This window comes from Coregonus lavaretus (genome assembly GCF_964263955.1).
Source record: "Coregonus lavaretus genome assembly, chromosome: 37".
In the NCBI taxonomy this organism is placed as follows: domain Eukaryota; kingdom Metazoa; phylum Chordata; class Actinopteri; order Salmoniformes; family Salmonidae; genus Coregonus; species Coregonus lavaretus.
In genome coordinates this window covers 20,251,286-20,277,924 of record NC_140024.1, presented here as the reverse complement: position 1 = coordinate 20,277,924, position 26,639 = coordinate 20,251,286, and the positions used below count along the sequence as shown (strand labels likewise).

Genomic DNA, 26,639 nt, shown 5'->3' with positions numbered 1-26,639 from the left:
AATCCAATTCTGGCTCAAGTGCATTTAAAGATCCGCTTTCAAAATGATTGGAAGTAAAAAAATAAGTATTATCTACTGTGGCCACTCTGTTTAGCTGCACATCTAAGGCTTGTGTTTGGAATTGAATTGACATATTGCTTATACAAATGAAATACAAACCCAATCCTATCATAAAGTGAATTAAATGGTAGAATGGCTACTACTAGAAAAACTAACTTGACCTTTATGTTTCTTGACAAATGCTGTAATACTAAGTGTAAACTAAATGGTACTGTCTGGCAAATTACACTTTACCAAAACCTGAAGCAAGAACACAGCCACGGCAACAGAGGATGTGTACCTCGCTACCATGTATAGCTACTTAACAGATTAATATGCATACCCTTGTAAACTATTATATGCCTGTATGTGGCCTTATCTGACAGGTGTCAAACAAAGATATTATTTCATATGAGAAGTGCAAAAGACAGAAACTATTTGTTTCTATGGTAACACCAATACACTGAAACAAAAGTGTTGAGCACCACTTTACAGCTTTCTTTGCAGCGTTGTTAAAAATATAGCCCAGATGCAGTTTAGAAAATATATGCATTCAAACAAAGGCAAAACATCTTCCCTATTTATCAAAAACAAACAAATTCTTAAACATTTTCTTCTGAGATAATTGAGAAAAGAGGACAAACAAATTGGTTTTTGCCTAGTTGATACCAGTGCTAGCTAAATTACAAATTTCAATTGAAAATCGCTACAATCGATGCTGACCAAAAAGTCACATTTAAGAGAAACACACCAATTTAATTTAGTGAGAGTCAGGGCATTTCAACCAAAATCTCAAATTCAGATCATAGGGATTTTCCCAGAGAGATTGAGCTCTGCTGTGGGGCACTGGGTCAGCCAGGTCCCGTTGTCTCCAGTCCACACACAATCTACGGTAGGAAACAGGATGTGTGTCTCAGGCCCAGGGCTGGTCACACGGTCAGGGTCAGGGGTCATAGACAGAGACTGACTCATAGCGGTCAGTCAGCTCTCTGTAAACATAACATACTCAGACTGGCTGATAGAGGTGGGCAATACATACACATAGCCCTTATCACAAAGCCCAACAAGACAGGAAGCCCTCCTCTTAGAGCTTTCCCCTTCTCCAGTGGTACTTCACGGCACGCGATACACTCCCAGGGGTCAACCAGGAGCAAAGGGAAAACAAATACCAACCAGCAACACAATTAAGTGCACATTCTGTTTTAAGAAATCCCCCCACAACTTATTTTCAGTAACTGTACACATCACCCTCTAAGAAGGCCTTGACACTGCACCTGGAAGTCTCTAACTATCAGGACTTGCAGGAATTGAGGCTGGTCCTATATCTGTGTGCATTGTCCTTCTGTATTTCACTAGAATGAAAACACAGGGTTGTAGGAGGTCCTGCTATGCAGAGTGTAAAGGAATAACGAATTTGCAGCCGAAGGGCGAATGGTAGTTGATGCCCACTTCCTGGAACACCTGCTTGGGTACCCCAATGTCACACAGGTAGACCCTAGCCTCCCCACCATCCAGAGGCAAGGGCAGGCCCAAAGACAGAGTCCACTTGGCCTCCACGGCCTGCTTCTGGCCACTCACTGGAGGGTCAATGCTGAGCACCGGAGCCCTGTTCTGGTTGGCCCAGTCTGCAGCCGCCAGGTACCAGGCCTGGTCCCTCAGGAAGCCGTTCTCATGGCAGTCCAGACAGTTGATGACCAGGTCCACTGGGCTGACCGGCAGGTCTAGGAGGAGGAGGAGAGAGCGGGACAGAGATCAGGGTTTGAACTTAAAGCTTCCGAGTAGCTACACCTCCAGCAGAGGGCAACATTGTTTCAGTGTACCACTGTTAAAAGCAGACAAGAAGCACTGATTTTACAGTGTCTAGCTGATTGTGCCTTATGTGTCTAACTATACTGAACGGAAATATTAACGCAACATGTAAAGTGTTGGGCCCATGTTTCATGAGCTGAAATAAAAGATCACAGAAATGTTCCATACACACAAAAAGCTTGTTTATCTCAAATGTTGGGCACAAATTTGTTTTCATCCCTGTTAGTGAGCATTTATCCTTTGCCAAGATAATCCATCCACCTGACAGGTGTGGCATATCAAGAAGCTTATTAAACAGTATGATCATTACACAGGTGCACCTTGTGCTGGGGACAATAAAAGGCCACTCTAAAATGTGCAGTTGTGTCACACAACACAATACCACAGATGTCAAGTTGAGGGAACGTGCAATTTGCATGGTGACTGCAGGAATGTCCACGAGAGCTGTTGCCAGATAATTTAATGTACATTTCTCTACCATAAACCGCCTCAAACGTCGTTTTAGATAATTTGGCAGTACGTTCAACTGGCCTCACTACCACAGACCACGTGTATGGCGTTGTGTGGGCGAGCGGTTTGCTGATGTCAACGTTGTGAACAGAATGCCCCATGGTGGCGGTCGGGTTATGGTATGGGCAGGCATAAGCTACAGACAACGCACACAATTGCATTTTATCGATGGCAACTGGAATGTACACAGTTACCGTGACGAGATCCTGAGGCCCATGTTCGTGCCATTCATCCACCGCCATCACCTCTTGTTTCAGCATGATAATGCACAGACCCATGTCGCAAGGATCTGTACACAATTCCTGGAAGCTGAAAATGTCCCAGTTCTTCCATGGCCTACATACTCAGACAGGTCACCCATTTAGCATGTTTTGGATGCTCTGGACCAGTCATGTGAAATCCATAGATTAGGGCCTAATGAACTGTAACTCAGTAAAATCTTTGAAATTGTTGCTTGTTGTGAATATAACAGAGGGAAGTGTCTACTCTAGATTAGAAAACAATGGATTTTTTATACAGCTCATGCTAACAAAAGAACACACTACAAGGAAGTGGATTCACTATCTTCACTACCTACAGTCCATTTACCTTTCTATCTACAGTCTCATCACATCTAATGATTTCAAAAGCAGATAATATTTGTGAACAGAGGACAAATCTATGTTAGTCAGCATGAGTCGGTACCTTTGATGCTGGCCACCTGCTTGCCGCTGGTCTTGCTGTAGAGGGCGAGCTCGTTGGTTATGGACTCCTGCATCTTGACCAAGTTGGGGAGGAAGAGGATGACCTCCACCTCGTGGTTGGCCAGGTGCCGTCCACAGCTGATGCCCTGGGCCCCCTGGACATGGGGGCCGCACAGCAGGGCTACCGTGGGACGTTGGTGATTATTCTTAGGGGTCAGCCTGGGGACATCCAAGAGACATTTGTGATTTTTTTGTTGTCTTATTTTGATTTCTTATCATTGTACTTAAATTTTATTTTTATTTTAGTCATTTAGCAGACGCTTTTATCCAGGAGCAATTAGGGATAAGTGCCTTGCTCAAAGGCACATTGACAGATATCACCTAATCAGCTCGGGGATTCGAACCAGCAACCATTCGGTTACTGGCCTAACCTCTTAACCGCTAGGCTATCAGTACAAAGAGTACATGCCAAGGCCTGTGATATTTGATTACCGGTAGATTAGACAAACTTTAATGTCCTAATTGAGATAATGAATTGAAAACTGGTTGTTGTGCAAGTTAAAGTTAGGAACTAAGGGTTTCCCTTTCTTATAAAAAACACTACTCTTCAACTACAGCATAAACACCAGAGGAAGACTTTATCTGCAGTCATTGTAATCAAGGTCAGTGGAGCATTGTGTCCTGTCGATCATAAACACCTCATGCTTTCAATATGCTGCTACACCTTTCCATTCAAAGTATTGGCTTTCTGTCATGATTAACTGCTAAAGCCACCGTCTATTCATCATAATTATGGCGTTTGCACTGACTCCTTCACACGCACAAAGAGAAAAGCCTGAAGCAGAGGGGAAATGGGAGATTCACAGCCTGTCAGACATTCCCTGACTTAACAGGGAGAATCAGTAAAATTATTGAATATACACTAGATGACGTACAGGGGGCGTTGTTTTGAAGCTACCACGCCTCCATTTTGGTACTCCCTCCACGTTGTAAAAAAATTGTTTTTGGGAAGCTACACAAAAAAATTCATTAATTAATGTCTACATTTGTTTTTGCAATGTTTATTCTATTACAGACACCTTAATGCATATTTTGTAATTATATTTTGTGAGCAAAAAAAATATTTAAAAAAAACCCCAAAAACATTTATTTAAAGTATAATTTTTAGAAAGTACTAATGTTAATGTACCCACTACAACAACAAAAAAATGGTTAAAGCTTCACTGCGTAACTATGTGTGTACAGATGTTTTTGGAGATCCCTCTGGCAAGAATGCGGTATTTTGTTCTAGATTTGAACACGATTTCCCATAAACCCCATCTCTCATTGGTAGTCGCCGATGGGATGACTTAGCATCAACAGCCGCTATGGCTGTGTTATCTAGTGCAGGGTTTCCCAAACTTTGTCCTGGGACCCCTGGGGGCTTTTTATATGCCGGCTATAATCCTCGTTTTTTATATTCTAATAAAAAATATTCACGTTGTTGTCAGCCAGAAAGGTAGCTAACGCTAGCAATGTCAAGGTAGCTAGCTAGCAAACTTAGCTACATGGTTGAGAATAGCTACCGTGAATTTCCCTGCCTGATACAATATTAGATAGCTTGATAGCTATCGTCAGATTGCTAACTTAGTACATTAGTCCCCTGAAGCTCAGTTGGTAGAGCATGGCGCTTGCAACGACAGGGTTGTCGGTTCGTTTCCCACGGGGGGCCAGTATGAAAATGTATGCACTCACTAACTGTAAGTCGCTCTGGATAAGAGCGTCTGCTAAATGATTAAAATGTAAATTAGCTATTTGACTTCATAGATCTGCATTCATGTAAAATAACTTTGGCATGCATTCAGTCATTTGCCCTTCTGACTCCTATACTAGCTAGCTAATAATATTACTGGGATGGCCCCTTGATTCTCGAGAGCTATGGCTACATATGAAGACGTTGTGCAGTGATTGTAGAAGTGTGATACTCGACCCTTCTGCATGAAAATCAATATTGGTTATACATAAAAAGACCATGTAGTGAACATTACAATACAATCATAATAACAGTGTTGTGTACATCTTATTTCCTGTAGGATTCCAGTAATGAAGAGCCGTGGGCCATAAGGGGCACAGGCAGGGCTGCAGAAAGAATTGGACAGGAAGAACTTGAAAAGATCTGCCCAACTGCAAGAAGAGAGGCTGGCCGAGATTAAGGTTAGTAAAAATCTTTCACCTGTGGTACTGTATACATGTTTCACAACATTCAAATCTTATCACACAACATTTGTCTGCATGCTGTAATTAAGTTAATCTAACTGGAGTGATTTTTGGCATCATGGAGTACCGGAGAGCTATCCCAGGATCTCCAGACATCCCACATCGCGGACAGCCTTGCTGGTGCACCTGCCTAAATTGCAGGGAGACTCCTACAGCATACAACACAACCACTGCCATTTCACCACTGCACTATTTCAGTGATTTATTACCAAGTATGTTTACGGAACACTTTCCCAATTAGGAAAAATACTCCATTTGGTGAGATCTTTGTAAGTAATCTTTTTGTGATTTTGTCCTTAGTCTGGGTGACATCACTTCAGTACTTTACCAGTTCAGTACTTTATCAGAATGTTTTCCTTTCACTGTGCTTTTGTTATTTCAGGAAGTTGAAAGATAATACCGTATATGCTTGTTAATCTCCCTAATAAAACTTTATTTGACCTGATCTGTGTAATCGGACCGACTTGTTTTGTACTGTATTTACACCAGGGTGGTACAGCCGTCTTTCTGGATATCTACCCACCTGTAGGTCTGCTAATTTGAAGTGAAAACTGCCAAGAGCATAGATATCCAGGAAAAGAGAACAGTTTAGTAAATAATTCTAAAACCATTCCATAATGATGCCAATTTGCTAGATAAAGAATGCACAAATATTGTTTCTCACACAAGTTTATTGTTGCCCACACAAACATCCCTTATTTATATGATTTATATATGTTTGGTTGTAGGCCCAACTCTTTCAACAATATTTCTGAGTACTCCACAGGTTCACACACTTCCTGGGAACGACCAAGTCTGACAAAACGGAGAGCTCAGGTCCTTCCCCGCTCAAAGGTGTGCTAACTGCATCCTGTGTTGCGTGTCGACATCTCCTCGAACTTGTAGCAGGTCAGCCGTTGTTGGTGGTGGCACTTCAGGGAGTCTTGGGTCATCTGATCTCAGGATCATTCTCCTTGTTAGCCCCAATTGAGAGTCTTTTCAACACTGCTCTCTGAAGTTCTGGGATGTAGGTGTAGTCCTGTGCAGTTTTCAATGCGTAGACACCATCTCCTTTAGCTGAAAGATAGAATAATATTTGGTGAGTATTTTGTCTATAGAATTTCATTACCATCAGTGTAGTGTTGACATCTGTTGAAAATATTACAGTCTGGTTTTGATCCGTTTTACCAAATTTTTACCAGCATGTCACCTGTGCAACTAGAGGCGACAAAACTCTAGATCACCTTTACTCCACATACAGAAACACATACAATGCCCTCCCTTTGGCAAATCAGATCATAACTCTATCTCCCTGCTTCCTGCTTGAAAGCAAAAACTCAAAACAGGAAGTACCAGTGACGCGCTCAAAACGGAAGTGGTCCAATGAAGCGAATGTTAAGCTACAGGACTGTTTCGCTAGCACAGACTGGAATATGTTCCGGGATTCATCCGATAACATTGAGGAGTTAAACCACATCAGTCACTGGCTTCATTAATAAGTGCATCGACGATGTCTTCCCAACAGTGACCGTACGTACCCCAACCAGAAGCCATGGATTACAGGCAACATTTGCACTGAGCTAAAAGGCTAGAGTTGCCGCTTTCAAGGAGCAGGACTAATCCGGACACTTATAAGAAATTCCGCAAAGACCTCCGGCAAGCCATCAAACTGGCAAAACGTCAATACAGGACTAAGATTGGAAACTACTACGCCAGCTCTGACGCTCTACGGAAGTGGCAGGGCTTGCAAACTATCATGGATTACAAAGCGAAACCCAGCCGCAAACTGCCCAGCGACATGAGCCTACCAGAAGAGCTAAATGCCTTCTATGCTCGCTTCAAGGCAAGCAACACTGAACCATGTATGAGAGCACCAGCTGTTCCTGACTACTGTATGATCTCGCTCTCCGTAGCTGATCGAGTAAGACCTTTAAAATCCCCTTGAGTCGATTGACGCACTGGTGAGATATGTTTTTTTGCATTGGATGCGTCTCAATCCACCGCATCCGCCTATGTCGCACTTCCACATCTGCGGTGAAAGGTATCAGAACTAGAGCTGTGTTTATCAAACCATAAAACATCCCAAAAATTGGTCTTCTCACGGAAACGTCTGTAGCATCCGAACGGTTTGACCTACAAACTATTATGACCACTCTATGGAAAGGGGATATTCTAACGATGGTGGTCTCCATTTTACTCTACGACCCCCACGGGACTCGTCTCAAGGTAACCGGTCCCGGTTTGTAAAAAAATTAATGGAAATATGAAGGTAGTTCTGTGCCTACCCATAAAAATGGGACCATTTATTTCCCCCATTGCTTTCTTATATCTCCAAGATATAGGACAGACACTTCAAAACCTTGTTTCTTGTGATTTATTTTTGGACTGTCTTTGTTGCCATTTATGAATGTGTTATACAATGCGTTTCTCTGGGCTATAGTAATAAAGGCCAAATTCAATATTAATTTTTTATTTATACCTAAATGGGTCTTAAAATTCAAAATCCAATAGGTAAATGATTTTAAAACAATTGCATATGTCATCTTAGAACCCCCACCGGCTTAGACTTTTAAGAATTAAACTGCTTAACATTCGCAAGGCCGCGGGGCCAGATGGAATACCAGGATGCGTAATTAGAGCATGCACTGACCAGCTGGCAAGTGTCTTCACTGACATTTTCAACCTATCCCTGACCCAGTCTGTAATACCAATTTCTTTCAAGCAGACCACTATAGTCCCCGTGCACAAGAACGTCAAAGTAACCTGCCTAAATTACTTTTGCCCTGTAGCACTCACAGCTCGTCTGGCAGGCTCATGTCACTGCGCAGCTCACAGCTGGGTTTCCCTTTGTAATCCGTGATAGTTTGCAAGCCCTGCTACATCCGACGAGCATCAGAGCCGGTGTAGTAGGATTCGATCTTAGTCTTGTATTGACAATTTGCCTGTTTGATGATTTGCCAGAGGGCGTAGCGGGATTTCTTATAAACTTCCGGGTTAGTGTACCGCTCCTTGAAAGCGGCAGCTCTAGCCTTTAGCTCAGTGCGGATGTTGCCTGTAATCCATGGCTTCTGGTTGGGATATGTACAGTACGTATGGTCACTGTGGGGATGACGTCATCAATGGACTTAATGAAGCCGGTGACTGATGTTGTAAACTCCTCAATGCCATCGGATGAGTCCCGGAACATATTCCAGTCTGTGCTAGTGAAACAGTCCTGTAGTTTAGCATCCGCTTCATCGGACCACTTTTGTATTGAGCGCGTCACTGGTACTTCCTGTTTGAGTTTTTGCTTGTAAGCAGGAATCAGGAGGATAGAGTTACGGTCAGATTTGCCAAATGGAGGGTGAGAGAGAGCTTTGTATGGGTCTCTGTGTGTGGAGTAAAGGATATCTAGTGTTTTCCACCTCTAGTTGCACAGGTGACATGCTGGTAGAAATGAGGTAAGGACCATGATTAGTTGATTATTGGAGTAAGGTGTGTCAGCTGGGGCAAAAGTTTGTCACCAATCAAGCCACCGAGGACTGGAGTTGACCATCCCTGACCTAGATAGACAACAAATAAAACATTGCCCATCAATCCCAATATGGAATACAATTTTACAACTATGGCAGAATTGCTTTGATGACCATCAGTCATATATTTCCAGGGTAAATACATTCATTGGAGAAGGAGGCTATTAGACAGAATGAGGAATTCATGTTTCCAGTAATTTAATATAATGTAATGTTGCAGTCTTATACACCCAATCCATCTGTATCTTTTGGCCTATGTCTGTTTCCATCTCATCCAGACATCTCAAATGGGGAATAACATAGTAACATCTCTGTGCAGTAGGATAATGTTGGGATAGAATGTCATCAATACTCAAAGTAAATCCTGGGTAGTTCATTTTCCTAAACAGATTAGCTAGATAGATTCCTAGCATTAAAATATGCTACTTTGTTATTAGGTAAAACATTATTGTTCTTGGCCAGCTAAGGGAAACACAATGATGGAACATACAACATGGTCAAAAACACTTTGCTAAAGTCTGTGCTTACCGATCTGATTCTGCTCCAATACTCAACAATGGTGGAGCTGGAAACAGGCTTGCTAGGTGTTGTCGATTTATTCCTTTCATGACATAAAAATAATATATCAAGTTCAAATATATTTTTGAGAGCTTTGACGTCAAGCCATGAAGCCCAGTTCAGATACAACAGCCGACATAAGGCAAAACTAGCTAGTTTTAGAATGTTGTGTTGTACAACAGCTGACTAAAGACGGGGCATTCAGATCAAAAAGAAGAGACGTGCAGTTGACACCGTTTCCTCTGTAACTCTTTACAATGACGTGATGAAACTTTGAAACAAAGCTGCCACTTGTTGTGGCAAGGTGTTGTAGCAAACAAGTGTTATGACATACATGCACCAGAAACAGGGTACACTTTGTGACTTGTCAGCAAGCTAGGCTAGCTATGTGCAGCAAAATAGCTATCTAGCTCTCTGCTTAGCTAGCTAGTTAGCTGCTTAATCAAATCTCTATGGTTAGCGCACTGTTCTTTGATTGGCTAAATTGATATGTATTGTCGCAAGACTTACATGTTGAATCTTGGAATCCGTCTTGTCGCAGGGCCTACATGTTGAACCTTGGAAAACTAGACCCTTCAGATCAAACAAACCGTCGCATCTGGTCTCATCTTGTGTATCTGAAATGAGCTTTATGATCATGGCTATTCCGTGCCAGTAGAGTAGTGTGTGAAGTAGCTAGTTAGCCAATATCACAGCTTGACTTTCAGACCACAGAAATATAACACAAGGTCAAGTAACGTTATACACATAAGTTAGGTAGCTAGTTAGGACTAACTAGTGAAGCTAAATTGTATATTCAAATGAAATAAAGCAGCAATGACAAAGCCAGCTAACAAGCTACACAAGCTAATACGAACTATTGGATGTGTGGCTTGAAAACAATCAAAACAAGCAATCCAAAATATAACATTCGCATACATTTTTACAACTAAATTGCAAAACCATAATTTAAATGTATATCATTTACCTAGCAAAGTCTTACCTTTCAGGAGAAAAAATGCAAACTGTGTCGGTTTTGAATCCTTTCAACTCTCTTAGTTCTCTCCACTGTGAACACAAATCCGAGGTTTACTCTAGTCTTGGCCCGGGCTCTATAGCTTTCCCTTTTCGCCTGTCTGCTCTCCAAAGTTCTGTTTCTTTGGCTTAGATGGAGGAGTAGCTGCTGCTGGGTCAGGTCGTTTACCCCTCACGTCTGCCATGTCTGTAAGCTAGCTATCTCTGCAAGCCAAGTGTGGACATGGGCTCAGCTAGCTAGCTAGCTATCATACGGGCTACCTGTTAGAATATCCCTGAGCTGTGGCACGGCCTCCTCACTGACGGAAACACGTAACTCATTATGCGCAGCACAACATTTGACCCGACAGGGAAAACGAAAACCAATGAATACAGGGGTTCTCAGGTAGGCTAGAGGTACAATACTGTTACTGTTGCATAACACTGGATAACCACTAGAGAATTATTAGAGCGTTTGAACAAATACAATACAAAAATATACATATTGCAGCTTTAAACACATCAGATTTTGTCCTTGAAACATTTCCTACAAAAAATGTAGAATTCCATTCATTCCTAGGACTACTTCTTCTGAGGACTGACAATATGTCTGACCGGTGGGTTCAAAACCTCTCATTGGCTAATACATAGCATCAGCAATTTAGAGTTTATATACATCATTAATCAGTGCTTTACAGGGAGCGCTCTAAGGTTAATTGCCTGTTTAAAACACCTTACTACAGTATATCACCACAGCAACAATACAAGAAACAATGAAAAATTGACAAAAATAGGAGGACAAAGGCATGTTTGTATAACCCTGGGTCATGTTCATTAGGGCACACTGTAGCAAAACGCTTTGCAACTGAAAACAAAAACGAGCATTTCTTATTGGGGAAGTTCAGATATTGTAGTACCTCTCAGTTTCAAACCATTTTCTTTAGTTTCGTGCCTATTGAACACGACTCTGGTATCGATGAAGCCTGTTGCATGTGATGTGATGTCACCACCGTAGAGGGAACCCACCCAGACACTCACCGGTTGGGGCCACCCAGTAGAGTGAGGGCCATCTGGCTGGCACACACACCAGTCATCTCCAGCCTCCGCTCCAGAGACAGGCCATGCCGCTCCGCTGCAGCCAGAAGACACTTGTGAAGCTCGTAGGACACACTGGGGACAACCAGGCCCGAGTCTACAGTCAGAGGAGAGAGAGAGACAAGAGGGGAAAATAAAAATGTATTAGTTGTTATTGTGCCAGACTATAATATATGTAGCTATGAGATGAGAGAGATTGCCATTAATGGATTGTATTTTTTTATGTCAGAAGTTTTTTTAAAGTTCCAGAAAAATATGGAAATGGCACTAAAAATAGAACAGCATAGAATCCTCATCATCAGTGCAACTGGAAATTCCCAAAAGGAACTAGAAGGCATAATACACCAACAACATTAACTTTTACAATGAGGACAAACGCACTCTCTCACACACACACACACACACACACACACACACACACACACTCAGGAACTCTTCAGGGAGTAAGAGTTTATGTATAAGCAGCACATCCCCTCACGCGAGGAGCCAGTTCCCTTGGGAAAGCCAGTTCCCTTGGGAAAGCCAGTTCCCTTGGGAAAGCCTCTTCCCTTGACTTGATCTCTTTCCCATCACGGAGGGAAGATTCCCTTCTTCCTCTCTCATTTGTCACTGTTGTCCACCGCAACAAAGAAGAGATTGGCAGCCCTTTACAAAACATGAGGATGAAAACTGTGAGCCGCCTCTCCTAGCTTTCCCCCATGGCCTTTTGGAGGGGCTGGGTTATCACGCTCCAGCTCATCTGTGCTGAGCTCCCTCAGCATCCCCAAAAGCAGAGCTTTGGGCTGGGCAAGACACCGGCAGCAGCACCCCCCCGGGCCCACACACACTACCACCACACCTCACAGAGCGCTCCACCTAAACATAGGGGTACCATGACAAAGGGGAAACTTCAAAACAGGAGCTTAAGGTGTACTGGTTGGTACACCTGTGTGAATGATGATGGCTAGCGTGTGAGGGAGTGTTGCAGCTTGACTTGTTGAGTGAATACTCAGGTCCAGGACCATACACATTATTTATACATATACAGTGGGGGAAAAAAGTATTTAGTAAGCCACCAATTGTGCAAGTTCTCCCACTTAAAAAGATGAGAGAAGCCTGTAATTTTCATCATAGGTACACGTCAACTATGACAGACAAATTGAGAGAAAAAAATCCAGAAAATCACATTGTAGGATTTTTTATGAATTTATTTGCAAATTATGGTGGAAAATAAGTATTTGGTCACCTACAAACAAGCAAGATTTCTGGCTCTCACAGACCTGTAACTTCTTCTTTAAGAGGCTCCTCTGTCCTCCACTCGTTACCTGTATTAATGGCACCTGTTTGAACTTGTTATCAGTATAAAAGACACCTGTCCACAACCTCAAACAGTCACACTCCAAACTCCACTATGGCCAAGACCAAAGAGCTGTCAAAGGACACCAGAAACAAAATTGTAGACCTGCACTAGGCTGGGAAGACTGAATCTGCAATAGGTAAGCAGCTTGGTTTGAAGAAATCAACTGTGGGAGCAATTATTAGGAAATGGAAGACATACAAGACCACTGATAATCTCCCTCGATCTGGGGCTCAACGCAAGATCTCACCCCGTGGGGTCAAAATGATCACAAGAACGGTGAGCAAAAATCCCAGAACCACACGGGGGGACCTAGTGAATGACCTGCAGAGAGCTGGGACCAAAGTAACAAAGCCTACCATCAGTAACACACTACGCCGCCAGGGACTCAAATCCTGCAGTGCAAGACGTGTCCCCCTGCTTAAGCCAGTACATGTCCAGGCCCGTCTGAAGTTTGCTAGAGTGCATTTGGATGATCCAGAAGAGGATTGGGAGAATGTCATATGGTCAGATGAAACCAAAATAGAACTTTTAGGTAAAAACTCAACTTGTCGTGTTTGGAGGACAAAGAATGCTGAGTTGCATCCAAAGAACACCATACCTACTGTGAAGCATGGGGGTGGAAACATCATGCTTTGGGGCTGTTTTTCTGCACGGACGACTGATCCGTGTAAAGGAAAGAATGAATGGGGCCATGTATCGTGAGATTTTGAGTGAAAACCTCTTTCCATCAGCAAGGGCATTGAAGATTAAACGTGGCTGGGTCTTTCAGCATGACAATGATCCCAAACACACCACCCGGGCAACGAAGGAGTGGCTTCGTAAGAAGCATTTCAAGGTCCTGGAGTGGCCTAGCCAGTCTCCAGATCTCAACCCCATAGAAAATCTTTGGAGGGAGTTGAAAGTCCGTGTTGCCCAGCGACAGCCCCAAAACATCACTGCTCTAGAGGAGATCTGCATGGCGGAATGGGCCAAAATACCAGCAACAGTGTGTGAAAACCTTGTGAAGACTTACAGAAAACGTTTGACCTGTGTCTGCCAACAAAGGGTATATAACAAAGTATTGAGAAACTTTTGTTATTGACCAAATACTTATTTTCCACCATAATTTGCAAATAAATTCATTAAAAATCCTACAATGTGATTTTCTGGAGATTTTTTTTTCTCATTTTGTCTGTCATAGTTGACGTGTACCTATGATGAAAATTACAGGCTTCTCTCATCTTTTTAAGTGGGAGAACTTGCACAATTTGTGGCTGACTAAATGCTTTTTTCCCCCACGGTGTGTGTGTGTATGTATATGTATATATATATATATATACACATACACACACACTACCAGTCAAAAGCTTGGACACACAGTGAAGACATCAAAACTATGAAATACCACATATGGAATCATGTCCAAACTTTTGACTGGTACTGTATATACAGTTGAAATCGGAAGTTTACATACACCTTAGCCAAAAACATTTAAACTCAGTTTTTCACAATTCATGACATTTAATCCTAGTAAAAATTCCCTGTCTTAGGTCAGTTAGGATCACCACATTATTTTAAGAATGTGAAATGTAAGAATAATAGTAGAGTGAATGATTTATTTCAGCTTTTATTTCTTTCATTACATTCCCAGTGGGTCAGAAGTTTACATACACTCAATTAGTATTTGGTAGCATTGCCTTTAAATCGTTTAACTTGGGTCAAACGTTCCGGGTAGCCTTCCACAAGCTTCCCACAATAAGTTGGGTGAATTTTGGCCCATTCCTCCTGACAGAGCTGGTGTAACTGAGTCAGGTTTGTAGGCCTTGCTCGCACACGCTTTTTCAGTTCTGCCCACACATTTTCAGGTCAGGGCTTTGTGATGGCCACTCCAATACCTTGACTTTGTTGTCCTTAAGCCATTTTGCCACAACTTTGGAAGTATGCTTGGGGTCATTGTCCATTTGGAAGACCCATTTGCGACCAAGCTTTAACTTCCTGACTGATGTCTGGAGATGTTGCTTCAATATATCCACATTATTTTCCTTCCTCGTGATGCCATCTATTTTGTGAAGTGCACCAGACCCTCCTGCAGCAAAGCACCCCCACAGCATGATGCTGCCACCCCCGTGCTTCACGGTTGGGATGGTGTTCTTCGACTTGCAAGCCTTCCCCTTTTTCCTCCAAACATAACGATGGTCATTATGGGCAAACAGTTCTATTTTTGTTTAATCAGACCCAGAGGACATTTTCTCCAAAAAGTACGATCTTTGTCCCCATGTGCAGTTGAAAACCGTAGTCTGACTTTTTAATGGCGGTTTTGGAGCAGTGGCTTCTTCCTTGCTGAGCGGCCTTTCAGGTTATGTTGATGTAGGACTCGTTTTACTGTGGATATAGATACTTATGTACCTGTTTCCTCCAGCATCTTCACAAGGTCCTTTGCTGTTGTTCTGGGATTGATTTGCACTTTTCGCACCAAAGTACGTTCATCTCTAGGAGACAGAACGTGTCTCCTTCCTGAGCGGTATGATGGCTGCGTGGTCCCATGGTGTTTATACTTGCGTACTATTGTTTGTACAGATGAACGTGGTACCTTCAGGCGTTTGGAAATTGCTCCCATGGATGAACCAGACTTTTGGAGGTCTACAATTGTTTTTCTGAGGTCTTGGCTGATTTCTTTTGATTTTCCCATGATGTCAAGCAAAGAGGCACTGAGTTTGAAGGTAGGCCTTGAAATACATCCACAGGTACACCTCCAATTGACTCAAATGATGTCAACTAGCCTATCAGAAGCTTCTAAAGCCATGACATTTTCTGGAATTTTCCAAGCTGTTTAAAGACACAGTCAACTCAGTGTATGTAAACTTCTGACCCACTGGAATTGTGATACATTTACATTTTAGTCATTTAGCAGACGCTCTTATCCAGAGCGACTTACATGAGCAATTAGGGTTAAGTGCCTTGCTCAAGGGCACAGACAGATTTTTCACCTAGTCGGCTCGGGGATTAGAACCAGCGACCTTTCGGTTACTGGCACAACGCTCTTAACCACTAAGCTACCTGCCGCCCATGAGCAGTGAATTATAAGTTAAATAATCTGTCTGTAAACAATTGTTGGAAAAATTACTTGTGGCATGCACAAAGTAGATGTCCTAACCGACTTGCCAAAACTATAGTTTGTTAACAAGAAATTTGTGGAGTGGTTGAAAAACAAGTTTTAATGACTCCAACCTAAGTGTATGTACACTTCCGACTTCAACTGTATATCCATCTAGAGCTCTGCTCAGGTCTGTGTGTCAACACAGTAGAAGATATCTAGGAAAGACCAGCCCAGGGCACATGGCTCCTAGGTGCTGCCAGGACTGTGTCATTATTCTGGTAGCTGCTCATGGAGCCCTTTAAAGAGCCCTGTGCTAATCCCTACCTATAGCCCATGGCACAGTCTACAGAGGAATCAAAGACTAGCTGGAGGGGCTAGTGAAGCCACTGGGAGGCAGGTAAGACCTTAATGGCCTGTTCCAAAGCGTTGGCCTGGCAACTGAGTGCTCAGCGTGTCCTCCCTCCTCATGTATTCTGCGCATGCAGGCACACATTCAGCTATCAGAAACACATAGGCATATCACTCAAGGCAGAACACACGCAGTGTGACACACAAGCAAACACACACCTGCAAACAGCAGACAGACGGATGTCGTGCCTGGGTGAAATGAACCTTATCTCTTCCCTGTCCGTATCTCCACCTCCCTCCCACTGTTCCAGTACAAAGACAGGTAATATGTTACAGTGGGGTGGGAGAAACCCAGTCTACTCTGCTGCGCCATTCCTCGGCCAATCACGCGAGCGATAAGCACACAGCAAAGTCAACTGCTCCTTGTCATGCAACCTGCCGCTGAGGAGAGGCAATAAGAGGGAGAAGTGGGAGTTGCACTATAATCTAGTTGCTTTTCAACCATCCCGCCAGCTAGGTGCGTTTGTAAGGAATTCCCCTGCTACAGCTCCCCCCCACCCGATCCTGTGTACTCTCACTCACACACACAGCACATACACACACACTCCACTACACGCAATGCTCAACCTGCTCAACTGGGTAGCCAGGAGCATGCAGGGGCAGTAAAATAAACTGAGCTGGAAGCAATCCTTCAAGCATGACAACGAGAACGTCGAAGCTGAAATCAATACACACACACAGGCTGGAAGCGGGCCATGGGTGATTAGGGCTGGCGCTGAGAGAGGGAGGGGGGAGAGAGAAAGAGGGAGAGAACAGGGAGTGTGGTTCCACAGCTTCACAAGGCTCCTCCAGACTACAGGCCTGTTGCTGCTGCAGTACCAAGGGGGTGCAAGTCTCTAAGACTCCATCACCTCAGCCCTCATAACTAAGATTAATGCAGGTCAACTGATTAGAAAGTTCCATTTGCTCTCATGCCACCGGACCAAGTGAATCAATAGTTGTGAATATCATACTCGTCCTCAGCTCTCTCTCCTGTCACTTTTACAGGGCCGTGATTTGATTTGTTCTGTGGCTTTAGTGTGTTTGCACTGAAGAGATTTGAGTACACGTGTAGCAGTGGAGGCTGCTGAGGGGAGGACGGCTCATAATAATGGCTGGAACGGAGCAAACGGAATGGCATCAAACACATGGAAACCATGTGTTCGATGTTGTTGATACCTTTCCACTTTTTCCATTCCAGCCATTACCACGTGCCCGTCCTCCCCAATGAAGGTGCCACCAACCTCCTGTGACGTGTAGTTGAAGAGTGGTTTAACACGCATAGGAATTAGCAAAGGAGAGTAGACCTATGCCTTTTCCATCGAAACGGAATAATTAGGCCTATAATGCACCACATAGATAGCCCTTACAGACGACTTGTCTACGTGCAGACAGACAATGTTACGCCAACCTTAGCAGCCAGACATTTGTTAAACCTAGCCCCTTTTCTGTTGTCTCAGATTGTTGATTTAAAATGTTTACAGTGCTGTGGATAGGAATGGATTCAGGTGAGAGCAGCCTCGAGTAGGGTAAGGGTTTGTTCCACTTGTAGTGTGGATGCATCCCAAATGGCACCCTATTCCCTATGGGCCCTTGGCAAAAGTAGTGCACTATATAGGGAATAGGGTGCCATTTGAGCGGTAACCTGTGTGTGACTATGAGAGGTGCTGTTTATGTAAAGCTCAGAGCGGTCTGATAATTACAAGGTACAGAGGATGGAGCTTTGCATGACAGCATTCAGACAGAGAGAGGCAGAGGTAGCAGACCTGCCCAGCCTGTTCGGTAAAAGGAGACAAAAGCGTCCACATTCAGCTCCCAGTTCTCAGCACCAGGGGCAAGGCTTTTAATGGCCGCCTGGCCCGCATTGTCATCATCATAGTCACCGCACTGCTGTCACCATGGTAACACTGGCTGGTGGCCATGTTAGGCTACTTAGAAAAAAGTGCCATGTCATAACCCTTTCTAAAAACTGCTGCACATTGCACATACCTGTATGTCAGTACAGTATGTACTGTAGTGTAGCGGGCTATTTGAGGCTCACATGTTTGTAGTCAGTCATTTCACGTAGTGGATTAAGTTATCCAGCTAGGTGTATCAGTGTAGTATCTTTGTCTGGGAGTATTTAGTCAGCTGGCAACAGAAGCATAACACTCCTATCTCCATGGGGGCACAGAATGCATTCTATGACTAATAGCGATGGTATTGGCATTGCTATCCTCTTTTCCCTAATGAGAGAGCGAGCATGCGTGTGTGAGAGCCGGTTTGTGCGCGTGAGCTTGTGTTCCACTTAGACCCATATCACTTTATGCCAACACCAGAAACCAGATTTGACCGGTACTGATCCCCTATCCCTACAGTGAGTCCTGCAGCGCCCAGCAGAGTGATAGGTGCTGCTCTTCTTGTCACACCTTGGAATCCAGGCCAGGGGCCTAGTATAGCGTGCCATTCACTTATCTCCTGTATGAAACCAATTATGTAACACACTTATAAAGAGTGTTGTTGAGGTGTGGGAGAGCGGCTCCTCTTCCCAGATTGGGACTGCATGGTGTGGTGGGGCAGTGAGCTCAAAGCTCAAAAGTTACCTGCTGCCTCAATCAAAAGAGTAACCAGAGTAGGATCCCAGCCAGCCCAGCACGTTGCGAAAGTGGGAGGTGGCCCTCTCTGGCCTATAGGAGACAGTCAAACCCACACCCAGCAAAGAGCTTCAGTGTTGCATCACAGAAGCACAAGATGTAGGCCTACATCAGACCCACACTGTCACTCTGAGAACTTATACTATTTCTGTCTAAAGTCAACAACACTGACATGGAGGGGGAATTCAACTACATTCCAAAGCAAACACTACACTCATTATCACCAGTCCGCAAGACACGTATGCAACAGAAAACATCCTGATGGTAGAACTTGTCGTTCATCATTTCTTTTAATTTTCACAAATCTAATGGTAAATCCCCATTCTCTGGTTGAATGGGTCACCAATCTACAGCGGTTTTCCCATCTCTGAGCTACATGAAAAACATTCTAGTATCTTAAAGGAGAGAAAGACAAACAAGAGTCTGTGTATGGACAGAGAAGTGTAGCTCATTAGGGTTGTGTGTGTGTGTGTGTGAGAGAGAGAGTGTGTGAATGGTGGGTGTGTCACTCCTTAGGGAGAAGCCAGCAGTGATTACTGAGAGGGAGAGCCTCAGCCTGGCGTAACCTCTTAACCACACGCTGCACACGGGCTGGGGCTGTGACAGGAACCTATATCTCTCCCCCATCTCATCTCCAGCCCGATGGGCTTCACTGAGAATACCCACACTGTTGTAATCCCTCACGGTTGCGTCCGATTACAGGGGCAATTTTCTTCTTGCCTGTTTGTTTAAGGCCTATTTTAGAACTGTACACAATGTCCAGTCTCTCCACTAGTCTGGCTCGCTTAGCCAAACTCATGGGTCTACTTTTCGCCTCAATAGATGCAGTGGCTGTGGTGAGAGACACTCAGGGCCTAAGGGCACTGGCAGGCCTCTGGAAGTGAATGTGTGATGACAGATGTGAATGGAGAGTGCTCTATCTGTCTATCCCTCAGGGCAGCAGGTCTCTAGATGTGGATGTGTGAGATATATGTGAATGGAGGGTGGTGCTCTCTCTCGCTCTCTTGCCCATGGTGGATGTGAATGGAGCCAATGGAGGGTGTTCTGTTCTCTCTCTCTTACCAGTGCAGTACTCCTTGCCCCCGTGTTGTGGGACCGTGATCTGCCGGTAGACGACTGGTTTGACCTCCAGGATGTTCTCGTCGTGACGGTAACGTGTGGGTGTACCGCGTTCGCCACCGTGCGTTCCACGGGAACGTGCCCCATTGCAATCTGTGTCGTCAATCTGCGAGAACACGGCTGCCTTGTCGAACAGTGCCAGGTTCCCCTCAAAGTCAAAGTCTGTGTCCAGACCCTCGTCCACCTCAGCACCAAAACACTCGTCGTCCCTGATCCTCATCTGCCCCCCTCCTCCTACTACTCCGTTCTTCACTCCGTTCTTCTTCGGCGTGGCCTGGTTTGGCGCTCGGTTACTAGATGATGCTGGAGGACCTGATTAACATAAATCAAGACATTAGGAGGACGATTTATTCTGATTTATTTTTACAGTACATAGGCCTGTAGCCTGACTAGCAATTATGGTGCACAAGCCCAAATCCCAGTTAAGAGGGTAATTTTTCAGACTGGGGTCCATTAATCTCTGTCAGGACTCCAGTCTGCTCTCTATGTCCTCAATACTGATCTTATCCTATGGCTGTATCAGGAGCTATAGTTAGATAACAAGCAACGTCAATAGAACATTAATAATATAGGCTAGTAGTTTTCTATCCTCAACACACAATCCTCAACACACAACGTTTAGATACATGCATGGCGCACTAACAAATCAAAAAGAACTAAGATGAGAAACTGGAAAAACCGGGTCTTCAACCCTAACCGTGCTGAGGTCTCACGCTAACCTAGAGACAGAGAGAGAGAGAGAGAGAGAGAGAGAGAGAGAGAGAGAGAGAGAGAGAGAGAGAGAGAGAGAGAGAGAGCACAGTCGCACGCAAGTGTCACACTGACAGCTAGGTACTTTGGGCTCTCACGCAAGATTCACACCAAGACTCTCAGTCAAGTCACGTACACACTACTGTTGTTGTCACAATGGCGTTGTCATCCGATCACACCGACTGATCTGAGACTTGCTACTATATCAATGTATTTTCGACAATGGAGGGGAGTGAGGGACTGCTTTAAAAAAAATCTGTTCATATGTGTGCATTAGCTTTTCAACATAGGCAAACATATTACAATGAAACCACACAGAGTATTATTACCTACAGGTCTATTGTAAATCTCAGTGAATCAGATACCTGAATGCACTGGGCAATGCTCCAAGTCAAGCAGAGAATAATGAACACCAAGTTAGTACTAGTGTCTGATAGAAGTGATGTGAAAATGTGGAGAACAGAAAGAATCTTATGTTCAATGAAGGCTGAGATATTTGAACAAAACATGAACTTGAGCCATGTGAAACATCATTGACAAACTACACGGTGAACTACATTTCAAAGAATGATTAAACATGACCCATATTTAAGTTACACACGTTACAAGCAAATGTTGGCCAATACTCTTACAGAAAAATAAATCACTATGACAACGGTGAGATAAACACACAGGAACTGGAGTGAGTGACAGTGTGCTGTGACAGCATGTGAGGCTTGTCAACATGTTGCTGTGTGGAGGGAAATGTGTTCACATGCAAGTTAAGACTGACAGAAGGAAAACATGTCAGTCAGCCGCAACAACTCCCTCTGTGTATGTGTGTGTGACACTGTCCAATCAAGAACAGGAAAGAAGAGCTTTACTGTACAGTTAATGGTATGTACCAGAGGCACAGGAAAAACAAAGGACTCTAAGCTGACAGCATGTATGCATAGGAACATTTGTATATGCAAAAATAAGAGCTATTTCCCCCCCCCAATTACCCTCTTAACAAGGTCATTTTAGATCCAAGAAAATCCACTCGATTTGCAGAGGACTATCCTAACTCTCCCAGAAACATTAATGTCAGATAATTATAAATAATTTGTATAGCCCATGATCTTGCATAAGTAGTCCCTAACCCCACCTCCCTTTCTTTCTATGGCCCCCCACTAAGGGGCTGGTTAGGGGCATGGCATTGCGTGTGAAAGGGTCAGCCCAACCCCTTCCACTCAGCACTTTGGTCTCATGCAATTTGTGCATTAGCGCCCTTGGCTGTTGGCCCAAGAATCTGGAGATTAAAATAAAAAATGCAAAGGTAAACAGTGCTTCCACAATTGATATGGTCTGCCCCCTTCCAAGCACACTGCCACTGGGACAACATGGCTTCCTGTGGGGGGTTTCCTGTTCTGAGCAGGAGAGAGGGAGGGAGACGAGACGGAGAACAGAAGGGCACTAAGGCACGTAGGCCAGGCCTTGCATAACCTCCTCTTTAGGAGCAGACACAGCGAGGGGGGGAATGTTTATTGATCTTAGTCACACACATATTGTAAAGAGGAACTTTGGTAAAAGCCTTTAGCACGCTATGGGAATCTGGGGCTCAGGCTTGTTAATAGTAACCCGGTGACACCATAGACTAGAGGAAAGGACACCGGTTCACCAGAGAGACAGAAATAAACTAGACTGATTAAGCAGATAACTACTACGTAGCTATTTTAAAAGGGTTGCTGCTTTATGGGTTGTGGTTATTATACCTGGCAGAAATGATAGAAAACTATTCTCATAGTACAGCCGAGGATAATCATTTACTAAAACATTTATGCCAAAACACTGCAGGGATTTCTGTGTCTGATAAACAGAAATAACAGAGCAGGGACCAAACAAAAGAAACAGAAGCCCTAAACGTATGAATGCGCCGGTCAGGTAAAGCATAACATGACTAAGTGTAACCTTTGCACAGAGGCAACCTTTCCCTTCCTATCCACAGAGCCTAGGTGTCTCTCAGAAAAGTGCATAAATGTTACTATGATGAAGCAATGTGTTGGCTCGGCTTCAGTGACTGCTGACAAATGTGCAGAGCCTAGAGATTAGGGAGTGGAGTTACATGTGACACTGATACTTTTAGTTTCACATTTCCTCCGGTCACTTAATAAGGAAAAGATCAACAATGAGAACTTTCTGCTCTATAATCACAGTCAGATAGCGAGAAATATGTTCATGGCTGTGCTTAAACTGTCTTATGTAAACATGTCATAATTGAGAAATAGCCTCATTCACAATGTGATAATGTGTTGAGTGTACTTTCTAAATGGGACTAACTGTTACAGTTGGCACCAAATTCAATGAGTAAACACTTGAAGTGGCTAAATATAGTGCAGGTCAAATGTATTAGCCTACATCTCGCACTCATAAGCAACAAAGGCAGAGATACAAGTTATGTAGTCATTGAGTGTGATGGTGTAAGATTCTGGTGCAATATACAGTGCATTCGGAAAGTATTCAGACCCCTAGACTTTTTCCACATTTTGTTACGTTACTAGGGCTGTGGCGGTCACAAAATTTAGTCAGCCGGTGATTGTCAAGCAAATAACTGTCAGTCTCACAGTAATTTACCGTTAATTAACATACACACATTTAGCATCTCCTGGCTTCCACACATAGCCTACAAGCCACTGATACAGACATTTGGAACAACTACATTTTAAAAAAGTCAAATAAATCCATGTAATATCGCCTACACCTTCACAATAAATCCATTATTTATTGAAGCATGATATGAAGAAGATGTAGTCTATTTCAGAAGAACAGAATAGAATACTCTGAGTTGTCCAAATGGCTGTGGGCTACACTAGTTCATTTAGCAGACAAGATTTGCTTAGAATTCCGTGGCATTATTTTATAGTATGATGAACACAATTGAACAAAGCTGAATAAAATATACATGTTTTCACCAAACGATTTGAGAGAGTGCGCACGTGCAGCTACTCCGTGTTGAGCGGTTAACTAAGAAATAGGTACTCCTATATGCTTAATTTAGAGTTAATGTAACTTTAGTTGTTCTACAAACGTTGGGCTATATGTTTAGATTTTTAATACATTGTAAGGCTGCATGATGCAACTCTAATGATGATTTGAAAAAAGTCGCTTGAAAGGCATGAGCTCTGCTTTGTTTTTAGCGCAGGCTGTCCACACTTCATTAGTCTCTCATTCACAATTTGAAAAGCACTTGATAATGCCTCGAATATCACGGCGGCATCCCCTTTGTGGCCGTAATGCACCCTAAAAAAATCCATGCCTATTGCGGCCAGTGGCCGTTGTGCCCTTCTTCCATCACGTGATCGGGTCTTTCTCACAGGCTACAAGTGAAGTCAGACACATCGGGCATGCAACTGCGCGCGTCCTTATCCAATTCCGAGGTGCATATTGAGGATATTGGAAGAACTGTCCACATTTACTTTTCGTCAGCAAACAAGATGAGTAGGCCTAACGAACAGCAAAAGCACTAGCCTATGTCAATCTACTATCCCCCATAGTACAAAAGTCGACCTATTCTATTCTGTGCGAGAAATAAATATTCCAAACATAGTCTGGGACAGTTGTGGGAAGCAATAGATCCCAAATTTAAAAAACGTTTTGAAGCAATGTGGCTGACGCAACAGATCAGAACATTTAGCTTAAAATGTTGATAAACTATTAGGCTATATCTTCACATTATAAGCGCAGCAATGCGCGCATGGCAGTAGGCTATAAGCGCAAATGTTCCATTAGCGGGAAAACACCATTATCAAAAGTGACTGCAAATGCTATTATGAATGTAACGCTTTTATTATAAAAGGTGAATTTTTATGGTGAAAATTATCTTATCCAAACTTGAAACTCATGCGCTGCTTATGTATGCCATTTAGGCTCTAAACCCCTTGTAACGCGGATGAATGTGCTTCATTTTAAGAAGTTATTTGGCCACTTTAGCTGTGATACAAACCTTATCAAAACATACAGTGCATTCAGGAAGTATTCAGACCCCTTGACTTTTTCCACATTTTGTTACGTTACAGCCTTATTCTAAAATTGTACTGGTTGCAAAGTACTGCGTAAAGGGTCTGAATACTTATGTAAATAAGGTATTTCTGTTATTTATTTTTAATACATTTGCAAAAAATTATAAAAACCTGTTTTTGCTTTGTCATTATGGGGTATTGTGTGTAGATTGATGAGGAAAAAAATAATTTCATCAATTTTAGAATAAGGCTGTAACGTAACAAAATGTGGAAAAGGTCAAGGGGTCTGAATACTTTCCGAATGCATAAGAAGAAAGGCTGTGGCCATTTTAGAACACACTGAAGAAGCCCATGGCCTATTCAAATGCACTCAGTCAGACAGCACTCTTTGTGGCTTCTGGAGAACTGCTGATAGAAGGTGGTGTTCCACTACCGCTGTATAAAAGTCCCCCAGCCCAATTGATGGTAACTGAGGGGATGTTGCGTTGGGGCCTTGCAACCAGTTTGAAAAATAAAACTCTCAAACTAGTCCTCTCATCTCACCTTTGCGTAAAATGGTAATAGGAGCGGTGGTGGAATGGGTGTTGTTGGCAGGGTAACCACCTCTGCTATTCTGACCACTCTGCCCTGAAGATATGACGCCTGGATCAGACAAGACACCCTGTCCAGCACTGGCTCTGCTGCCACCACTTTGAGTTTGGATATCCAGGAACTTGAGCTCTTTGATGTCCATAGCACTGCATAGAATGTAAACATTGGTATGTTAGGCATGTTAACAGCAGATTGCTTAAAACAAATAAGTAGGCCCCTATGTCTTTGTGAAATAACTAGATCAATGCACAGAATGTAGTATGTCTGTGTGTGCCGTCTTGCCAAATGCAAACTCAAACTCCTATGTCATTGTCACCGCAAATTATTTCCCGAAACTGTGACTCAGGCTAATCTTTCTGTACTTCACCATGTGAAAGCCTTACCTGAAGGTGACCTCAGGGACAGGGCACCTGACCCCATTGTGGTAAGGTTGTCTGAGAGAGATGGTCTGACTAGTCTGGTCCACAGATGACACTTCTCCCTGGTACATGCCCAGGGTTGGTCCACAGTTTATTGACACCAGACTGCCTAACCAGTCTGCAGCCATTCTCTCTGGATCTAGGCATATATGGAAGACGGAGAACAACTTCACAAATACATCATAGCGTTCTGATCAAGGGGAAATTAACGGTGTAAAACAGTCTAAGGACTTGGTTACAGGTCTAAAATTATTTGAGTTGCATCCCAGTTACATTGGCTATACAATGGGCTAACAGTAGAGGGTAACCACAGCCCTTTGTAGTTTACTACTAGCTACCTAATGTAAGCTGTCTACTCACTCATCACTTACCTACTCTGGCAATGACGTCGTTAGCTAGCTAGGAAATAAGCTGGCAATGTAGCTGTCAAATACCCTAGTTAGCTATCGCTATTTGTTTTAAATCGGTATCTAGCTAGCTAACTACATAACGTAACTAACTAGCTGTTCCAATCTAAAAGCTGGCTAACTACCTAGCTAACTAAATAGCTAGCTACTGCCAAATTGTTGTGAACGCTAACTAGATAACGTTGGCGTAGCTAAATCAGAGATCATGGCTAACGTCGGTTATTAATATATCCATCCTCTCCACCCTTTTGTTATTCATGAAACGCTTTGAGGTAAAATTGAAAATGATATACCTTGTTCTTGTGTATGATAGTTTTTTGTGATGAATTTGCTAGTTTGCTAACAACACTTTCTGAACTCGAAGAGTTGTGTTGTTTCCTGGTCACAACGTCACTTCCTTCACCCCCAAGTCCAAGTCTTTTACACAGGTAAGTGACGATATCCAACCTTATCTTATCTAGCTAGTAGTGTCACAGATTTACTCTTTGGTCAGCCAAATATAGACGT

The 26,639-nt window shown here is 43.3% G+C and overlaps 1 protein-coding gene and 1 long non-coding RNA gene across 2 annotated transcripts; both read right to left on the bottom strand.

Annotated features, from left to right (window-relative positions):
- Positions 1 to 514: 514 nt before the first annotated feature.
- LOC311111827 (enhancer of mRNA-decapping protein 3-like) lies at positions 515 to 26,545 on the bottom strand. Its single transcript, XM_084154698.1, has 7 exons — positions 26,426 to 26,545; positions 25,690 to 25,864; positions 25,259 to 25,452; positions 19,932 to 20,300; positions 11,378 to 11,531; positions 3,043 to 3,260; positions 515 to 1,760 (listed from the first exon to the last, which is right to left on the bottom strand). Exons 2-7 carry the CDS (start codon positions 25,851 to 25,853, stop codon positions 1,426 to 1,428), a joined length of 1,434 nt encoding a protein of 477 aa, XP_084010824.1. The 5' UTR covers positions 25,854 to 25,864; positions 26,426 to 26,545; the 3' UTR covers positions 515 to 1,425.
- LOC311111828 lies at positions 6,344 to 10,417 on the bottom strand. Its single transcript, XR_014610794.1, has 3 exons — positions 10,329 to 10,417; positions 9,317 to 9,389; positions 6,344 to 6,353 (listed from the first exon to the last, which is right to left on the bottom strand). It is a non-coding gene; the product is annotated as an uncharacterized lncRNA (long non-coding RNA).
- Positions 26,546 to 26,639: the final 94 nt, after the last annotated feature.